At 32.1% G+C, this 18,934-nt stretch overlaps 2 protein-coding genes across 2 annotated transcripts in view; one reads left to right on the top strand and one right to left on the bottom strand.

Annotated features, from left to right (window-relative positions):
* The window catches only part of LOC119835984, a 50,471-nt gene extending 42,400 nt beyond the window's left edge, over positions 1-8,071 (top strand). Inside the window, exons 13-23 of the mRNA XM_038361124.1 lie at positions 165-185; positions 540-794; positions 1,424-1,515; positions 2,073-2,173; positions 2,548-2,635; positions 4,136-4,348; positions 4,987-5,139; positions 5,633-5,659; positions 6,480-6,509; positions 7,404-7,482; positions 7,950-8,071. Coding sequence (XP_038217052.1) covers positions 165-185; positions 540-794; positions 1,424-1,515; positions 2,073-2,173; positions 2,548-2,635; positions 4,136-4,348; positions 4,987-5,139; positions 5,633-5,659; positions 6,480-6,509; positions 7,404-7,431 — 1,008 coding nt within the window. The 3' untranslated portion in view covers positions 7,432-7,482; positions 7,950-8,071. The remainder of the gene's footprint in view (positions 1-164; positions 186-539; positions 795-1,423; positions 1,516-2,072; positions 2,174-2,547; positions 2,636-4,135; positions 4,349-4,986; positions 5,140-5,632; positions 5,660-6,479; positions 6,510-7,403; positions 7,483-7,949) is intronic.
* Positions 8,072-13,924: 5,853 nt separating this feature from the next.
* LOC119835964 (protein enabled) overlaps positions 13,925-18,934 on the bottom strand; it is a 17,577-nt gene continuing 12,567 nt past the window's right edge. The window contains exons 9-13 of the mRNA XM_038361097.1: positions 17,974-18,159; positions 17,446-17,548; positions 15,976-16,067; positions 15,104-15,224; positions 13,925-14,355 (exon numbers count right to left, since the gene is read on the bottom strand). Of these exons, the coding sequence (XP_038217025.1) occupies positions 14,327-14,355; positions 15,104-15,224; positions 15,976-16,067; positions 17,446-17,548; positions 17,974-18,159 (531 nt within the window). The 3' untranslated portion in view covers positions 13,925-14,326. The remainder of the gene's footprint in view (positions 14,356-15,103; positions 15,225-15,975; positions 16,068-17,445; positions 17,549-17,973; positions 18,160-18,934) is intronic.

Genomic DNA, 18,934 nt, shown 5'->3' with positions numbered 1-18,934 from the left:
ATAAAATACATACACATTTTTGATAAATTTCAATTGCAAGTATTTTTCATTTTTTGTTAGATATTCGAACCCAGTCACAGAAAATATATACTTAGGATTGATATTATTGGTTTTACCCTTGTGTGTGTGAATTGATCATTATTTTTTTGCATGTCTGTGTGTAGGAGCCAACGAAATCAATAAAGGTGAGTTGTTTTATAATTCCATTGCATTTTGAATTAACTGTTTGAAATTGCATTTTGATTCCGTAATAACCTACAATAGGGTTGTCGCAGACCCAAAAAATGTTTTTTTTTCATTTATAACTGTTGTTAAAGCATGTTAGTTATACAGAAGTTTGAAAAATTTTGTGATTTGTGAAAAAAATAACATTTAAAATATATATAGGTACAAGAAAATTTAATATTTTATTTATTATATAAACAGTCCAGTACAATTCATTTGATAAATGACAATTTAATATGAGCATTATTTTAATTAAAATCACAAAATAATTTCAAATGTGTGTGTTGCCAACTAACAAAATCCCCTCCACAAAGGTCGAACTGACAGATTCTGGGAAGTTCATCGAAGTAGAAAGAGAAGCTAGCATCAAAGAGAGTCCAGGTGACAGATCAATTGAGACAAATGACAAAATAAGTGAAAAGGACGAAAACATAAGTGACACAGATAAAAAATCGGACGCGGCACAAGAAAAAACGGAAGTGACGTCAGTAACGGCCAGCCCGAAACAGTCGCCCGCCAAAAGCGTAAGAATAAAAGAAAATGGCGCCAAATCGAACGGCGCAGAGGCGGTAATTTGTGTTTTTTTTTTAATTAACCATAAATTTTTATATATTTATTTTGTATGATTGTTGTATTGGCATGGAATGTGAATTTGCATTTTATGTGTTTGTAAGGTATTTATGTATTACATATAATATTACGTGATGGGCGCAAGTATTCAAGTTATAAATAAAGGCCACAAATCTAATAAATTTCAACCGGTGTCCCAAAAGCAAAGAAGGTTCTCATTTCAATTTTTTTTTTTTTTGTTTTTTGCTCAATAACTCAGTTAGGTAGGAAGTTGTTGACAGGGACTCACGACTTGGATTCGTACTTTCCGGGACGTTGGACACATTTGTAGAAATTAATGAAAAAAAAAAAGAATTTAGCAGTATGTTACTAGTTATTAATATAAATTTTATTTTAATGCTGATCTCTTGTGATGAAATTTGAAGTATGTTAAGTAGTAGTTGAATTTCATAGCATTCAAAACTATTCGCTCCGACCTCGCTCGGTTGCGAGATGAAGACGAAAAAATACAAGATAAACAAAATCTTATTTTTTCTTCAATGGAAATTCTCAGCATATTAACTATTATGACAATTTTAGTGATGTGTTTTATATTGACAGACATATTTTTTTTCTTTTATATTTCCAGCAAGGAGACTACGTAAACAACCAAGAACCGCCCCCGGAGCCCGCGCCTAGGCAGAAGAGGAAAAGAGATTTCTTTGGAACTATAAAAAGAAGGTAGGAAACATTTATATATATTAAGATTTTATTTTTTTTTTTGAAGATTGAAATGACTTAAGATTATTTGTACATAATATATGGAACATATGCATTTCATATATATTTTCAACCGACTAAACAAAAGGAAGTTATACATTCCACTGTTTTTTTTTTTTTTTGTTTTCTTAATTCAGAAGTTTCGACCGGGTGAACAGATTTTGAAAATTCTTTATTCATATGAAAAGAGGCGAATTAGTTTTTTTGGTAAAATTAGTTATAGATAATGTTTTTACAGTGTTCCGCTGTGAGTTATTTCATTTTTTGTCTAATTCCAAAATAGAAACCCAGGAAGTCTCAGTTGTAACGTTTATGCACTAAGTAATACACCTAGGAAATATTATACTTACTTGAACCCATTATATATAATTACTATTCATCCATTTTTGAGTATTTTTAACGTATTAAGCGTATTGAAAAGTATTAGTTCCGTTGAGTGTAGCACACCATACGGGACCGGCGCGACCACCTGTATAATGAATATTCATTCATAGTTTCTTTCGTTCATTCAATCACAGGCTAGGCAGATCCCGTACGCGAGGTCAATCCCTCGATCTGACTGACTCTGAGGTAGAAAATCAGCGCCTGCGCAGCATTAGCGCCGAGAGGAATAGTCACGGTAAGACAGTAGGATCCGGCTCGAAGGACCAATAAAAATATAATTTAATTGTGGTAACACTAATGTTATACGCATGTTTTTACGATTTAGTATTCTGCGTTTATTTTCAAAATTATACTTTTTAGATGTTAATATTTAGATGCTATCTATATGAGATAATAATGTAAAGCTAAAGAGTTTGTTTGTTTGAACTCGCTTATCTCAGGAACGGTTTTACTGATTTCATAAATTCATTCACCGTTGAATATGTATGTGATCCCTGAATGCTAACAATCATCCCTCCATCCATCAATCCATCCAATCCATTTACAAACTTTCGCGTATATAAGTGGACATTTTATAACAGGTACTTAATAAAACTCTTCTACTTTCAGATAAGACTTTATCACTAGCAAATAGGAACGTGTATTCAGCCGGGGCGTCGCCCGCGCAGTCCGGGGACGAGTCGAGGACATCGCGAAGGTAACATCCAAGCCTAAAATAACGGTTACGACACGTTATAATAGCAGTTATAAACATAACGGTTATAAACTTATTTTCAAACGTGATTTTTTATCATTGTGTTATGCAAAGTAGAATTTTGAATAGTAAAGTCTTTGAAATACATTGATTTTTTATATAAAATTTAAATATCTAGGGTAAAATGTTAGATTTCTTTTATAGAATTAGACACTAATCATTAGACATTAATTTCTTAAATTATTAAAAAACAACTTAAATTATTGATATGTCAGATTTACTTTTTTGCGTTATTGTAGAATCGAGTTTAAGTAGAAGCGAGTTTAAATTCAGAACCTGTCATATGTCACCTATAAGTTTATTTCAATTTAAAATATAAATTTTTATTTAAACAATATGAGTATTGTTTATTACTATCAATCATTAATGATAGATTAAATTTGTCTTTCTGAAGAAATCTTAATCCAATTAAGGTTTTAGTTTAACAGATATTATATAAATGCTATCAGTTATTCACTGTTTTATTCGTGTAATCAGTTTGTCTTTAATCAAGTTTAGGATCGACATGTAATCTCGTTTATGTAGAACTGAGTTCTACTGAAGTATTGTTGATGAAATCGGCCCTATGAGTTCTTAAATGACATCGAGTTAAAGGAATAGACTTGAAATAATTGTGAATTAAATATTAACCCTATAGGAATCGTTTATCCATAAACGCTATGAATAGAATATGCAAATTATGTAACTTTTATTTTATATAATAATAATAATTACCGATTTTTTTTTTTGCATGGTAAGGCTACATTATAAAAATCTCAATTTAATTGTAACATTAAATTGTTGGAACTAAATTTAGTTTAGGAAATTTAGTAGTTAGAAGCGAATGCTTATAATGATTCCGTCTTGCCATTTTAGCTTAGTTAATGGTATTCATACTAATAATATAAATGCAAACGTCTGTCTGTATGTCTATTACGCCTGCACAACTAAACAAAAGTACCGATTTGAATGAAATTTACAATAAAAATAGTTTAGAATAAGGGATAATACCGCAGAGCACAGCTAGTATTAAAATAATAATGCTTAAATATTTAATAGCAGTATCGTTAAATAATGCTATATAAATTATTTATTTATTTCATATATTTATAATGGCAACACCAGAACTAAAAATGTATTTTCTCTCTCTTTCCATCTGTCAACACACGCGGGGGCAAACGCACTGCAATATGGCTACATCGGTATTTCAAACTAATTCTTCCTGTAACGAATTTTGCATGCAACTCTCTAATTGGCTGTAAATTTTTGCACTTGGTCTTTTGTACATAAATAATTTCTTCGTATCCTTTTCCCTTGATTTTTGTACCTTAAAAAAAATTTCAAATGTTTTTTTTCATCATTCTTATCGAATCTAAAACCTTTTCTATGAAAAATACACCGCTTCAATCACATTTTCAAAATTATCCACCTCCGCTAACCTCGAAACGGAAATTGACAAAAAAGGTCCTCTCTCAGTGAAGTCTCCGGATTTAGTACGGCATCAGCTAGGACGTTCATCCACGAAGCGTCCACTTTAGTGCTAGAGACCATCGAGGCTGGTATCAAAAAGCATTACCTAGTCCCGCTGACAGTCGCCCAGAGATCAAGATGGCGGAGAAAAGGCGTCAAGCTGCACATTTACAATGAGCATACATTCATCGCTAAACATCTTAGCGGGTGAGTTGATTTTTGTTGTTTTATTTGTTTTTAGTGTTGTTTTGTCACTGGATTATATGATGGTGGGTATATTTTTGGGAAATATGATCGTGTACTTAAATAAGTACAAGAACTGCCTCGACTTAAAAAAGGAGGACAAAAAAAGGAGGTTTTCAATTAGACTGTTTTTTTAAGGTTTGTGTAGCCCAGAACTTTAGGCTGGGTGAACCGATTTTGATGCTTTTTTTTTATTTAAAAGGTGAATGCTTCTCGTGTGAGTCAATCAAATTTCAATGTGTAGTCACATTGAAATTTGATCAAGTTGTGACAATTTGAAGGAGGTTTATTTTCAGAGCAGTGTTCATTTTACTTTTATATAATTGAAGTATATTGTTCCTTCTTTTATGCAGCCGCACTGTAATGTTTAACAATTGGGCCGCATCTTGTACAAACGATGCTGATATTGGTATAACGTTTCACTTGTCGTTTTTGTTTATATTTTTGCAATTAAATATTATAAAAAAATATGATGCCAGGTGTGCAATCATTGTCATTATTTTGGCCCTATTTATCCTAGCACCTATTCAGTGGTAGTGAACAAATATATGACAAACACCCCTCGCCCTCCTCCCTCTCCCCCCTCTACCCTCTCGCTACAGCGGAACGGTGTGCGAGGTGTGCAACAAGACGGTGGCGCGGCGGCTCGGCAAGCAGGGGTACGAGTGCCGCGACTGCGCCATGCGCTGCCACAAGCACTGCCACGTGCGCGCGCCCGCGCCCTGCCCGCGCTCCACCGTGCACAACATGGAGCTGTGAGTGTGCACCCGCCACCTACACACACACACACACACACACACACACACACGCGCGCGCACACACACATACAAACACGCACGCACGCAAACACATACATACAACACACCACACACCATTTTGTCCCTAATAAACAGGAAATTTATTTACAAAATCTTATAACACATTCATTCATATATGATCTGTGGACGTATGGACTATTTGATTTAAATACACTCTTACACTCTTAATGAATTTGTGAATCATAACTATTTGACTTTCCCCATAACAATTGTAAATCAATCCAACCCTGATAGAAATATTTGAATTAAAACTTTAACCTATTATCAGTTTTATCAAATAATTTAGCGAAAAGAACACTGTATCGTAGATATTTTAAAATTCTAAATGACACACGCACCTTATTTAGTACTAACCCCTGTTACACACATCCAATATCTCGAAGGCACTTACTAATTGTTATATTATTTTGTTGCCCTCCTGACGATGAAGTGAAAACTCTCAAGAATTTTTTTACTGGTAACCCTGAAGTAGTTGTAGTAGTTGCCACGCCGCCATATTTAATCCTTTATTAATCACCATTTTACATTCCAATATTATTAACATACGCTAAAATTGTTGGTAAGTTATACTAATTGGTATTAAAAACACAATGTTTTTTTTCATAATTCACTAATATTGACATTTGAAAGGGTAAAAATGTGTGTTAGTTTGCTTAACCTAATACATGTTTAATTATATGGTCAATACAAGATGCAAAGAAAATTTTATGTCGACTTTATTCAAAAAAATAATTTGCTAAAGTATTTTTGACATTATCTTTTGATACTTTGACGTTATCATCTTGTGTTGCCATTAAAAAATAACCATACAATCAAGTACACCAATCATTTCGATATTTCAGTTATATAAAATAAAAAAGAATTATAGCTGGCATTTTTTTTTATCTATACAATGAGAAATATTTTGGCTTACGCGCAGAGCGATGAATTATATTTAAATAAGTGACATTTTCAAAAATTTTATTTTTAGTAATTATAAGAATAATGTATAAGTAAATCACCAAAATTTATTAACTAATGTTTAATCATTCAATCATGAATAAAAACAAACAATTTAAAAAATTTACATTTCGTTATTATAATATTATTTAGTGGATAAATTGCATAGATAACCTATTTGCTCAATTGTATGATCTTCGATTGCATTTAACGATTACTAAACTATAACTCATCGCTTAAGCCGCAAAATTATTATTAATTTAATATCATAGATAATTCCTAACCAAATAAATTTAGAGGTATCGCTTATATATATTTTTTATTTCAACGCTGCAAAGGTCCCATTCCCATAGCTTTGGAAATGGAAGGTATTTTGGTATTTTATATAATTCGCGTATTTTTAAAATTTACTTTTATCGTACAAGTCAAGATGTTTTGTTCTGTTTATTTGTTGAAAAAAAGAACAGCATTTGTAAACGTTTCTAGGAACTTGGTTTGAATATAATATTTATTTGTAAATTCACATTTTGGGGAGTGGCAATAAAAGTAAATGTGTTTTAATTTTATTGCTATCATATTAAATCCAACCATATTTCTGAGGTATTCGACACTAAATGTTATAAAGTGTATTACGTTTAAAGAATCATTTATCCTTTTTAAAAACTAAAAGTTTATACGTAAGAATACTTATATATTAATACTTATGTAATTAAATTTCTCATTTTATTATTTGTCCGTTGGAAAGCATCGATTCCTAAAAAGCGTTTAAAAATGCTACGCGCTTCGCGTATAAATTTTTTCAATGTCTGTTGTTTTTGGTTTTTGTTTTTTTTTAGCTATTTGTAATATTGTCATGTGTCATGAGGTAGAGCTTCACCGACTGCATTTATCGAAGCTTTAATATACTGTTTAAAAATAACGTCAAATTCTCTTTTTTATAAATTGAAGCTAATTTAATCGTGATTGTGGTTGTTTGACTTTTAATATACTATACTATTTTTTACCATAATTTGACGTTATTTTATGTATTCATATTCGTAAATATATTTTTATTAACTGAACGTATAAATTATTATGTATGTAATGTTTTTCAACTTTTCATATAAATTAGAATTATGTGACAAAAATAATTGTTTAGTGCTCTTATTTATTGTGTGAATAGTTGAAATGCATAATTACAGAGTTATAAAAATATCTATATTATGGAAATTTGTATTTTATTTTGTGTAAATAGTATTAAGATACCCAAAAAATTTTTCTAGATCCATGCTCCCAGTGCTAAATGAATAGACATGCTATGAGAAGACTGCAAGAAAAAATTTAAAAATCCAAAAAAATCAGGTTCTTTAAAACAATAATATCGTCGTAGTCTATTCTCGTTTTGCTTTATAGCATGATTGTTTTGTTTTGTTGTGATATATACATATTTTTTATTTATATGCATGATATGCGGCATATGATTTTTATTTAGTAGATATATGTTTTAAAGAAGACGCATGGCTTTTTAATGCCTTCTAATATGTTATAAATGGCGGTTTAAGAAATGTCATAAAGCTTATGATATTTTATGTTTTTTTTTATACTAACATATATGTTTTAGTAAAAATTGTGTTATTGCATTCGTTTTTTTTTTTAATTCTAACTCATTATTTTTTATACAATAACAACACATTACAAAGATGAAAAATATTGTTTTTTGCACATGTTTGATTGCAGATTATCTATTAATTTGGTTTGAATCAGTACTATTATTATTTAGTTACTTTGAAGTGAAAATACGATATTTATTTGATTTTTTTCATTTTCAGGGCTTACATCTCATCGCCATATACGGATAAGAATATAAGGATGTTGTGATCTTTTATATAAACGTAGCTTACGCACAAATGAGCTGTTTACTTAATATATAATAAATTGTTTATTAAATTATAAAAAATTCTATAAAATATACACCCATAATATAAGTACAACACGCTATTGAAATGTGTAGGCTTTTTATACATATTTATTATATAAATTTATATCAATCATACTTTATGAGTCGAGTATAATATATGAGATTATACTACTTTTAAATTGTTTAACTGTTACGAAATGAAAGTCTCGTCTCATAAAATATGAGATAGAAGTTAAGAAAAGTAGTTAAATATTCTTACATACATTTGAGCGCATGTTGCATCGTTAGTATGCGGACTGTGCTCTCTGTAGTATCTTATCTGCTTGCTATAACTGTATTGGCTAATTATAGAGTAGTTTAGCGTCGCTAGAGCCCACCTTTAATTAAAAATTCATCAAACAAACCGTTTCGAAAGTCTCATCTCAAAATTGTCCAATGTTTGTCGATTTTTTAAAATCGCTACCTCATATCTCTTTACCGCGAAGTTACCAAAATGAAAACTTTAAACTTTTTATCAGTTTTTTATAGGTTATAAATAACGGTACTGACAGTTTAAAATAACGACTGTTATACCGTTATTTTAATTGTAACGTAGTTATAAGTGCATACGCACAAATCTATGAAGTCCAAATGTGCAATAATTATTTACAAATAAAATCTTCTCTCGAATAACAAATTTTTAATATATAAAACAATTACGGCCACCAGTTTTTTTTCCTGGTAATTATATGTTTTATGTTGTAAAACCTGCAATTTACGATGTGTTCTGTTATTTAATTCACAATAACACAGACTTTTTTTTAATTGTGAGTAATTTTAAAATATTATCCGTCGTAAAAATCTTACATGACAAATATGTATTTTATCTATATTAAGGTTGTTGCATAATTTATGTGGTTATATACAAGTAATATTGTTTATAAATGTTGGCATTGTGTTTCTGTAATTTTATTTTCTTCTTTTAATAAAAAGATGCCTTTTTAAACTTTTGTTTTATTTTGTTATCCAACTGCGAAAAGAGTATTTAGCAATATGCGTAGATAAGTTATAAAAAATATATTTTAAATATTCTTCTTAAATTTACTTGCTAGCATTTGGAACATCCCTTGATTATCCCGATTTAAATATGATTTGTTATCTTATAGTTTTTTTAATTTATTCTACTCATCATTACTATTTATACTGGCTACAATTTCCTACGTTTTTGGATATTCCCTTGACACTATACAAACATTACCTACATATACCTAATAAACCATTTTTTATTTTTGTAGAAAAAATTAACCCATCAGGGGACTAACGGAGCTTTGCGTTTTTGCGAAGTGCTAGATTAAAAAAAAAAATCCTCCCAATTTAAAGCCGGCAAACCATTTGTAGAGGCGTAAGGTCTGCAATTGACCTTATACCTGTCCAAATGTTCACGGGCGGTGGTAACGCTTACCATCAGGCGACCCACTAACTCCATTGCCGACTATGACAAAAAAACAATCAAGTAATAAAAATACATCACTATTACATTTTATTGTATTTTTATTTTTGTGCCAAACAAAGCTATGTCAATGTTTATATGTAAAATAACTGAATTCCAATTTACTTTAGTTTTAAGTCTAAGAGTTATCTAGATTATACTTACTCGTACAACAAAGCAAAGGTAAAAAAACAAACAACAAAATTTCGTCATCACTTTATTGACTCCAGCATATGTACACATACAACAAGCTATCTCAGTAAACGCCATCTATTGTAATAAATACAAAGTAGAAATAATGGAATAAGTAACATTTTGGCAGTGTGTGTAAGCCTAGCGTTACATTACAACTTACTAATACGCCCATTATTCGATTCTTAGCGTGTGTAAAAACCAAAAAAAAAAAACAATTGTGATCACAAAAAATATATAATTTGAATATATGTACACTATATGACTGACTACATATGTCGATAAAATTGTGTGATCGAACATCACTTGGTAACCTAAACTAGCGGGACATCACTATTCCGCTATTCACCTGTTATAATAACTATCGATATTTTGCTTTTCTTTTACTTCACATTAAATAGACCATAGTTTTGTACTTAACGCACAATTATTAGTGACAATCAATAATTATTATAAAAGGTAAATTAGCATAACGCAAACACAATAAAAATATACATAAATGCCGTCACACGAATAATCATTTAAATACTGTGATAAACGCGAGGCGCGCGTTCCGAGTTGTCAAAACAGAATCTCTTTCACAAATACAAAAACATATAAATTATATATGTGTATCGACACAAACACAGTTACAACGATACAAATCGAATTGCGCCGATACAAAAAAACAGTTGCATCGATACAAAGACGATTGACTCAATACAAATGTCATATAAACGTAGCGCGCTGAGTCCGAAATAGACACATCATTTAACCAACACATTACGTGCGCACAGAAAACGCGCGCGCAAAACGGCGCGTTTCCGACGCGGTTTTATTCCCCTCCATACAAACACGCAACACTAAAATCAACTAAGCGATTACAGTAATTAATTATTAGGCGTTACAATTATATATTCATCGAAATGGCATACAATTTTACACGTTACAATATTTTCAATATATTAAAATACGAATAAATACCGATCGACAAAAATCTTTGACATAACTGAGACCAATACAAAAATTGTATAATAACAACAATAATAATAATCGTTAGTACAATCGAACTAAGACTTTTGGTTAGTTGTTTTTTTATTTTTATGTTTCTAATACGATAACATTATACATTAACTTACATTTACAATATTATTATAAATATCACTACAATTTAATCACCATCATTACAGTAGTGCTAGTGTTTTGAATAAATTACCGATTTACATAGAAAAAAGAGAATCGGTAGCCCGTCGTCGAAGTAAAAGAAATCATTACACAAATATCGACAACTTCATAAGAAAAGGTAATTTAAGCTATGTTTCGGTTGTTGTGCTTTCGTTGCGTATACACATATGTACATACTAAATAAAAAAAAATAAGGGATAAATTGTTTTTTTTTTCTATCAATTCAATTTATACAATAAACAGGTATTCTGAGACTAAACCTGCACAGTTCCCGAGATAATACCGGACAGACGGACAAACAAGTTATTTTAACATTCATAACGTTAGTATCGAAATGTATTATATTCGTTATAAAATATCATATCATACCTATAAGGATAATAGAGAGAGACAGTATTATTAAAAAGGTTACTAAAATAATAATATATAAATAAAAAATAAATTGAAAATCATCCCTTGCTAAATAAACCAACATAATTAGAAGGGGTATTTCAATTTTTTCTATGTAAATCAGTAAAACATGACATAATCCAAGTATTAAATACACACATTATAACCGATTTGTAACAAATGCGCATTCAGTCAAAATAGGATATGGAATTGCCTGGTACTAACGTTTCGGAGCAAATGTTTTGAAAAAAAAAAACAAACAAAAAATGCATAATTTTTAAAAAACGAATGAAAGAAAAGTATAAATTCTCTATGAATATCGTCGTTGTCATATTTCAAAAGAATTACTTTGTCCTTTCGTGCAGATTATTTTTTTTGACGTAACTCTTTTCACATCCAAAAAATGCAAAATTTTTCTTTGATTTATCAAATATGTATCAAAATGAATACAAAATATCTGTAAAAATTAAAAAAAAAAAATGTATATAAACTCGTATTTTACACACACAATTCAACAAAACACACACTATCTCGCTCCAACATCACGTCCCCAATACCTCCGTCCCATTCGCACCGAAACCACAAAGCGTACAGTACCAGGCGCGGAGCACCAAAGAAATGCCTTATAAATCTCCCAATAGAGGATTGTGTAGAAAAAAAATCTTCCAAAAAGAACAAAAAAAGATGTAAAAAACAAACACACGGTGCAGCCACATGATACAGTTTTGTACGCGCCGTATGTAGGCCGTCGGGCTTATTTCATTGGAATCAGTCGAAAATGCAGCTGCGAAACGCTGTGTATATTCCGAAGTTGTTCAACAAAAATGATAAGTGTAATCCTACTAATATTATAAACGCGAAGGTATGTAAGTATGGATGGATGTGTGTATGTATGTAAGGATGTTTGTTACTCTTTCACTTAAAAACTACTCAACCAAACTGCAATGAAATTTGGTACGTAGACAGCTGGACAACTGGAATAACACATAGGCAACTTTTTGTTTCGATATTCCTACGGAATAGACATACGCGGGCGATGCCGCGGGGCGCAGCTAGTGTGAAATACAAATTTAGAAAGAATCCATGTTTCTATGTACAATATTATATAGATATAGGTATAAGTGTAGGTAATAATATATGATAGTTTTTATTCGATATTGTGAAGTATCCATTGCAACTATAACAAAACCCCTTTTTTTTGTATGTTTGCGTGTCACGTGTTTAAAAAACATTTTTAATACTCTCATATGAAACACCAACGGGTTTAGGTTATTTTTGTAAACTTTGCCCCACTCATATAAATATTTATAAGAAATTATCACATCAGTCAATAGCGTTCTATAGAGCCTTTTCCTTAAAAAATTGCCATCATAAAAAACACCTTCGGAATAATCTTAGCGTGTCGCAGCTACCACCTATCTTAAACACTATGACATTTCTAACGGGGCTAAATTTTTTATATTAATTTCTAAAAATGTACTTCCGATATACTGTTAGTTAATTAATTTTTTTTTTAATTATTGTTATCTATTTACTCTCTAAAATACCAACCCTTACGACGATTCGTTTTTGTGCATATTTAAAAAAAACATGGCGGTTGAATTGCGCGCATTTACAAAAATGACTTATTTTAGTAAACATAACTTCTTCAACTTTTCTGTTTTTTCTTTCATGTAAACATTTAAAACGGATTTAAAGAGTGATTTTTTACATGTCAATAATATAGAAAAAATACGCTTTAAATCCGAAATATAAAATACTCTATAGTAAAATTGATTTTTTTTTCTCGGTTTCTCTCAAACATGTGCTAAAGACAATAATAATACGTATTTTCAAGTCATAATACAAAACGTCTATCTTTTTATATTTCGATTAAAAATGTGATTCTATAAAATGCACAGAAAAAATCAACTATAAAATTGCTATTGTGTTGTCTTTTCTTTATCATGATTTCAAAATATATTATTAATAATATATTATATATTATGGAGTGTAGATAGTTTTTGGTCGGGTTTCAAACTCACTAGTAGCACTTAACGACTATTTTGGCCTATTATTTGCACTAATTGGATAAATTTTTCCTCTAGAAAAAAATCACATAGAAAAATAACATTTCTTTTAAGTACGAAAAAGCTATTTAAAATAATAACAAACATCGAACACAACGTCAAATTTTAATTTAAAAATCTATTTTCTTGTGCAATTGGATAACAAAAAAAAAAAAACCGATGCGTGAAAATGAATACGCAAATATGTGAATCTTTTAAAACTTATTATTTTACGTGGAAGACTGTACAACGTCTTATTGAACCCGACCAAAAAAAAACAAAATAAAGATCATATACATGGCAACACTGAAACACGTGTCACACAATAAATATGAGAAGCCTAGAGTTACCTAACTTCATCCTAAAAATGATTAACACATACTCTATGTTGGACTTTTTAATACAGAATAAATAAAGTGCGACAGACAGACGTTTATATAAAAAAGTCCAGCATAAAACAAACACATTAGCTGTACTTATCCTACATACATTAATACGTATTAGAATAAATATTTTAAGTATAAAATTAAAAAAGAAAAAAAAAACCCACAACTTTATTCATCGACTCGACGGTGTGCTGCTCGCGAATCTTTTTTCTTTTTTTCGGATTTTCATTTTTTTTTTTTATTACATACATACAACATTCGCGGGGCAATGTTGCCCGATCGTTGTTATTTTCAGTGCGATGTTGGCAACATTAAATTATTACGTTGTTCTAAATCACAATTTACCGAATTTGCACCGCTTTTTACGTACAATATAATAATATTGTAAAAATTATATCAAAATGACATAAATGCAGGCCGAGACATTTTCATACTTAAAAAAAACCCATACAATACGTAAATTGTCTGACATCGAAAAGACAGGAGTTTGTTGAAAGAACCGTTTTCATCGACTCGCTACAACTTGTGTCCTGACAAATAACAATCAAAAAAATCCTCATACAAACGTATTGTGTATACATAAAAAGTCGGTGTGGTTCGGCGGTAGACTAGTTGCATCGTTCGGCGTCGCCTGGCGTTCTTATCTGCGAGCGAATTCCGCCTTCATGGCTGAAATATAAATGTATGCGTTATAATCGAGAAAATAGATCTGTTTTTTTTTGAACTGAAATTTTTAAACTAAGTGTTAGAACTAGTATATAAACCAAACAATGTAAATTGTCATAAAGCTATCTCAATAGCTCACTAGGTGGAGCTACTGTCTATGTCTTAATATTGTTCATAATCTGTGGTTCTATTCTCTCTCTTGTGTGAACCGTTTTGCTGTGTTAACTGGATTATGAATAAATCTCAGTATATCAACTTAATCCATTATTATTTTCCCACTAACTCACTAAATCACTAAGTATATCACCTCAAAACTTTCGGTTAACAGATTTTGAAGATTCTTAACTTATTTGAAAGCTGGTGCCTCTCTATTTAAATTAAGACAATAAGTATATATAATATATACTTATTGTCTTAATTTAAATGGATATATAATATATAATAAATAATAATAATAAAATATATAACAATATAAAAGCTTTTTAGATTCTGTCAAAGATAATGATTAAAACAACTTTTTAAAAATTTCAGTAACTTAAATTATTCGGGTCATATCATATGTGTGCACTTTCTAAAATTTTAAAATATTTTTGCCTTCCTTTTATTTTACAACTTTTTGGAATAAATTATGAATGAATAATGTATATAGCAACTTATTGAACAAATAGAGTAATTTCATTTCATCTAACCCCCCCCCCCCCCTTTCTCCTTTCCCCCGCCGCTCCCCTCCCTTTCCCCCTCCCCTGCTCACCGTCGAGTATCTCCCGCTTCATGAGCGCCATCTGCGAGCGCATCTCGCGCACGAGCTCCTGCTTGAAGCTCTCCCATTCGGCGGCCGACACGCAGCCGCCCTCGCCGCCGCCGTTCACTTGCTGTGCGCGGACGGACAGACGAAAAACGAGAAACTTTATTTTTAGAAAATAGATAAGAGAAGAAGATATAATTTAAAGCTTTTCACGGTCTTATATATAATGATAATGAAGGATATTGCACAAATAAAAAGGTAAGTTTATATATCCATAAACTATCGTTATAAATACAAAATTAAAGTTTTGGTCTAGGTCTTTTGGCGCCAAAATATAAAACTTTCAAAAAGTAGTAAAAAAGAAATTACCCCAAAATTATAATATACTAACTGCGCCCCGCAGTTTCACCCGAGTATGTCCGTATCCCGTAGGAATATTGCCTATGTGTTACTCCAGTTGTCCAGCTATCTACGTACCAAATTTCATTGCAATCGGTTCAGTAGTTTTTGCGTGAAAGAGTAACAAACAAACAAGGTTTATGAGGATGGATGTATGTGTACATCCATCCTCATAAACCTTCGCATTTATAATATAAGTATAGGGTACTTAAAAATAGCAACTAGCATATATTATAAGTCATTTATCCGTGTGTTCGTCCCCTTTCGTCCAACAAACATCCAACGGTCAAAGTTATATTACATCATTAACACAATAAAAATAAAAACACACCTTCCAAATCATATACACATGAAAGTGAAAGTGTAAGTGTAAAGTGAAAGTGTAAGTGTAGAGTGTGAGTGTAAAGTGAAAGTGTAAAGTGTAAGTGTAAAGTGTAAGTGTAAAGTGTATACATGAAAAAAGAAGCGAGAGCACACACCTTCAGTATGGTCTCCTCGCTCGCGGAGCCGAACCGCTTGCGCACGGAGCGCGGCGACTGCGCCGGCTGCTGCGCGGGCGACTCCGAGCTCGCTGGAATTGTTTATACCATGAATAGATTTTGTTCGGCTTTGCACGCTTCACGTTCGGAATAGTTTAATACATGTTATTATACATATAAATCTTCCGCTTGGATCACTATATCATTAAAAAAAATAACGCATCAAAATCCGTTGCGTACGTAAAGATTTACACATACATAGCGAGATACGGACAGAGAAATCGACTTTGTTTTATATTATGTAGTGGTATATATTAGAAAACATATATCAGTCAAATACAGCAAATAAAATTCATAAAAAAATACAAGCTTTGCGCCCTTGGTTTCGCTCGCATGAACCACAAACTTTTAAACTTCGTACGATTTTAGATGCTCATATATCTTTAACTATTTCTTTTAGTACTAAAACTATTGAGAAGCCTCAATGCAATTTCAAGAGACCATTCCAATGGCACCTCATTTAATAGCATATTCATAAATGTATTTTTTCTTTACCCTAGTTTGAGAAAAATACCTCCCAAAATTATTAATTCAAACAAAATATAGCCAATACTTAAAACGGTGAAGGAAAACATCGTGAGGAAACCGGCATGTCCAACAATCAAAAGTTCGACGACATGTGACATCTGCCAACCCGCACTTGGCCAGCGTGGTGGATTATGGCCTGAACCCTCATAGGAGACCTGTGTCCCAGCAGTGGGAACATAAATGGGCTGATGATGATGACTTAAGTTAAAACTAATATTGGTCTATCACCATCTAAAACGTTCTCAAAATCTACCTACGTGGTAGTATTTATGTGATTGACGGACATACAAACAGACAAAGAAATTTCTGACCATTGTTTTGGGTGTCTATAAAATATCATTTTTTTTACATTCATTCATATCTGCTATAGTTATAATATATATAGATGTTATTATAATCATCATCATCATCATTATCATCAGCCCATATATGTTCCCACTGCTGGGATTGGTTATTATAATAATAACATTTAATGCTTGAATTAAACAAAAATGGCGTGTCTCTATGTCTGCCTGCGTGATGTACCAAAGCAGATGTATGTATACAAAAAAAGAAGACAGAAAAACATATTATATATTACTAATTTAACATCGCACATTTTTAAACTGTGTATGTATCTTGTATTCAGTAGTAAAACAAAAAACAAAAATAATTTTAATGTTAATTTGTGTTAAAAATATATGTGTCTGTTCACATTTTATCTACATTTTTTCTATCTGTCTTCATAGCTATATTAAGAAAAAATCAATATTCAACAAAAAAAAAAAAAACAATTTTTGTCTCATTTATTTTTCGTATTCACAGCTTTATAACAATTGTCATTAACAATAATAAAAAAACAACTAAAAGAAATCGCAAAAAAATCCCAAAAAAGCGACTCACGCGTGTTGCCGTTACAGTTAGCGGGCAGGCGGTGCGGCAACGTCGCCGAGCGCTCCCAGCTCTTCATCGGCGTCGAGTTCACGGAGTTGTCCGTCGATGTCTCCTGAATATGTTTATATAATATTTTTATATAATTTAATTAATTATTTATTATGTATTATTGTACAAAAATAAAAAGTAAATCTTATACAAAGTAACGCACACACTCTCACACAATAATGTGGGAGTTGAGCAAGCTTGGCCACGAATTGGTCAGGTATCTTACGAATCAGCACACATAAACAGATACACCCACACGGGCATGCGCACGCACACATACTTATAGGCACTGATATCCCACCTTTAAACACACCCACATACAAAAACATGTATGGCATCTGAAACCTACAAACACTCATACCCACACCCACAAACAAACATGTATCCCAGCTGAACGCCCACACACATTCACACCCACAAACAAACATGCACCCTAGCTGAACGTCTACACACACCCACGTCCACGTCCACGCCCACGCCCACACCCACCTCAGCCCTGTCGAGGTGCGCGCGGCGCCTGGCGAGCGTGCGCTGCATCTCGTGCATCATGCAGTGCAGGCTGGCGCGCCCGCCGCCGGAGCCGGACGAGCCGCCGGAGCCGGAGCCGGAGCCGGAGCCGGACGACTGCTCCGCGCCGCCGCCCGGGGGGGACGCGGCCTCCGCGTTGACGGCTTGCTGGAATTACATATTATGATGTATTGAAATAACTGTTCCATACGACACAAAACGAGTCGGTACAAATTCCATACATACGGTATATTTCATTCATTTGAACGACAACCGTCTTTTTTGAAAAGCGTAATTGTAAATGCATTAAAATGCAAGGAATATAAAAAAAAAACATTTATCCGTATAACATGTATAAACGCACTTAATAAAATTCGTGGGAAAAAAAGAAGAAAACGAAATAAATGAAGCAAAGACAGTTAAATAGAAAATAATAGATAGGTGTGTACAGTATGTCTATATTACTATGTATAGATGCGCTACTTGACCTACGTTCGCGTGTATTTGTGTATTTTTTATGTGTTAAACAGCAATGGAGCTGGTGGGTCGCCTTATGGTAAGCGCTACCAGCACCCATGAACATTTGGATGGGTGACTTTAAATTGGGAGGGGATTAAGAAAGGATTGACAAAAGGAAGAAGAAAAGGATTGGGAAGGATAAGGTAATGGATATAGGCCTCCGGCTCCCACACTCACCGTACGAAACACAATAGCATGCTATTATTTCACGCCGGTTTTCTGTGGGAGTGTGATACTACCTCGGTGCGAGCTGGCCCAATTCGTGCTGAAGCGTGCTCGACTCCCACATACGAGTTACATGTGTGTGTTATTCGATTGTAGGTGTGGGTGTTATTGTATACATAGCGTGTTTAATGATCTCTCTATGAGTGTACGTGTTTGTTTTTCTTTTTGCTGAGTTGTTGTTGTGTTTTTTTTTTTTTTT

Source organism: Zerene cesonia, chromosome 22, assembly GCF_012273895.1.
Source record: "Zerene cesonia ecotype Mississippi chromosome 22, Zerene_cesonia_1.1, whole genome shotgun sequence".
Taxonomy (NCBI): Eukaryota; Metazoa; Arthropoda; class Insecta; order Lepidoptera; family Pieridae; genus Zerene; species Zerene cesonia.
The sequence above is the reverse complement of the archived record's forward strand: the minus strand, read 5'-3'. Positions and strand labels throughout refer to the sequence as shown.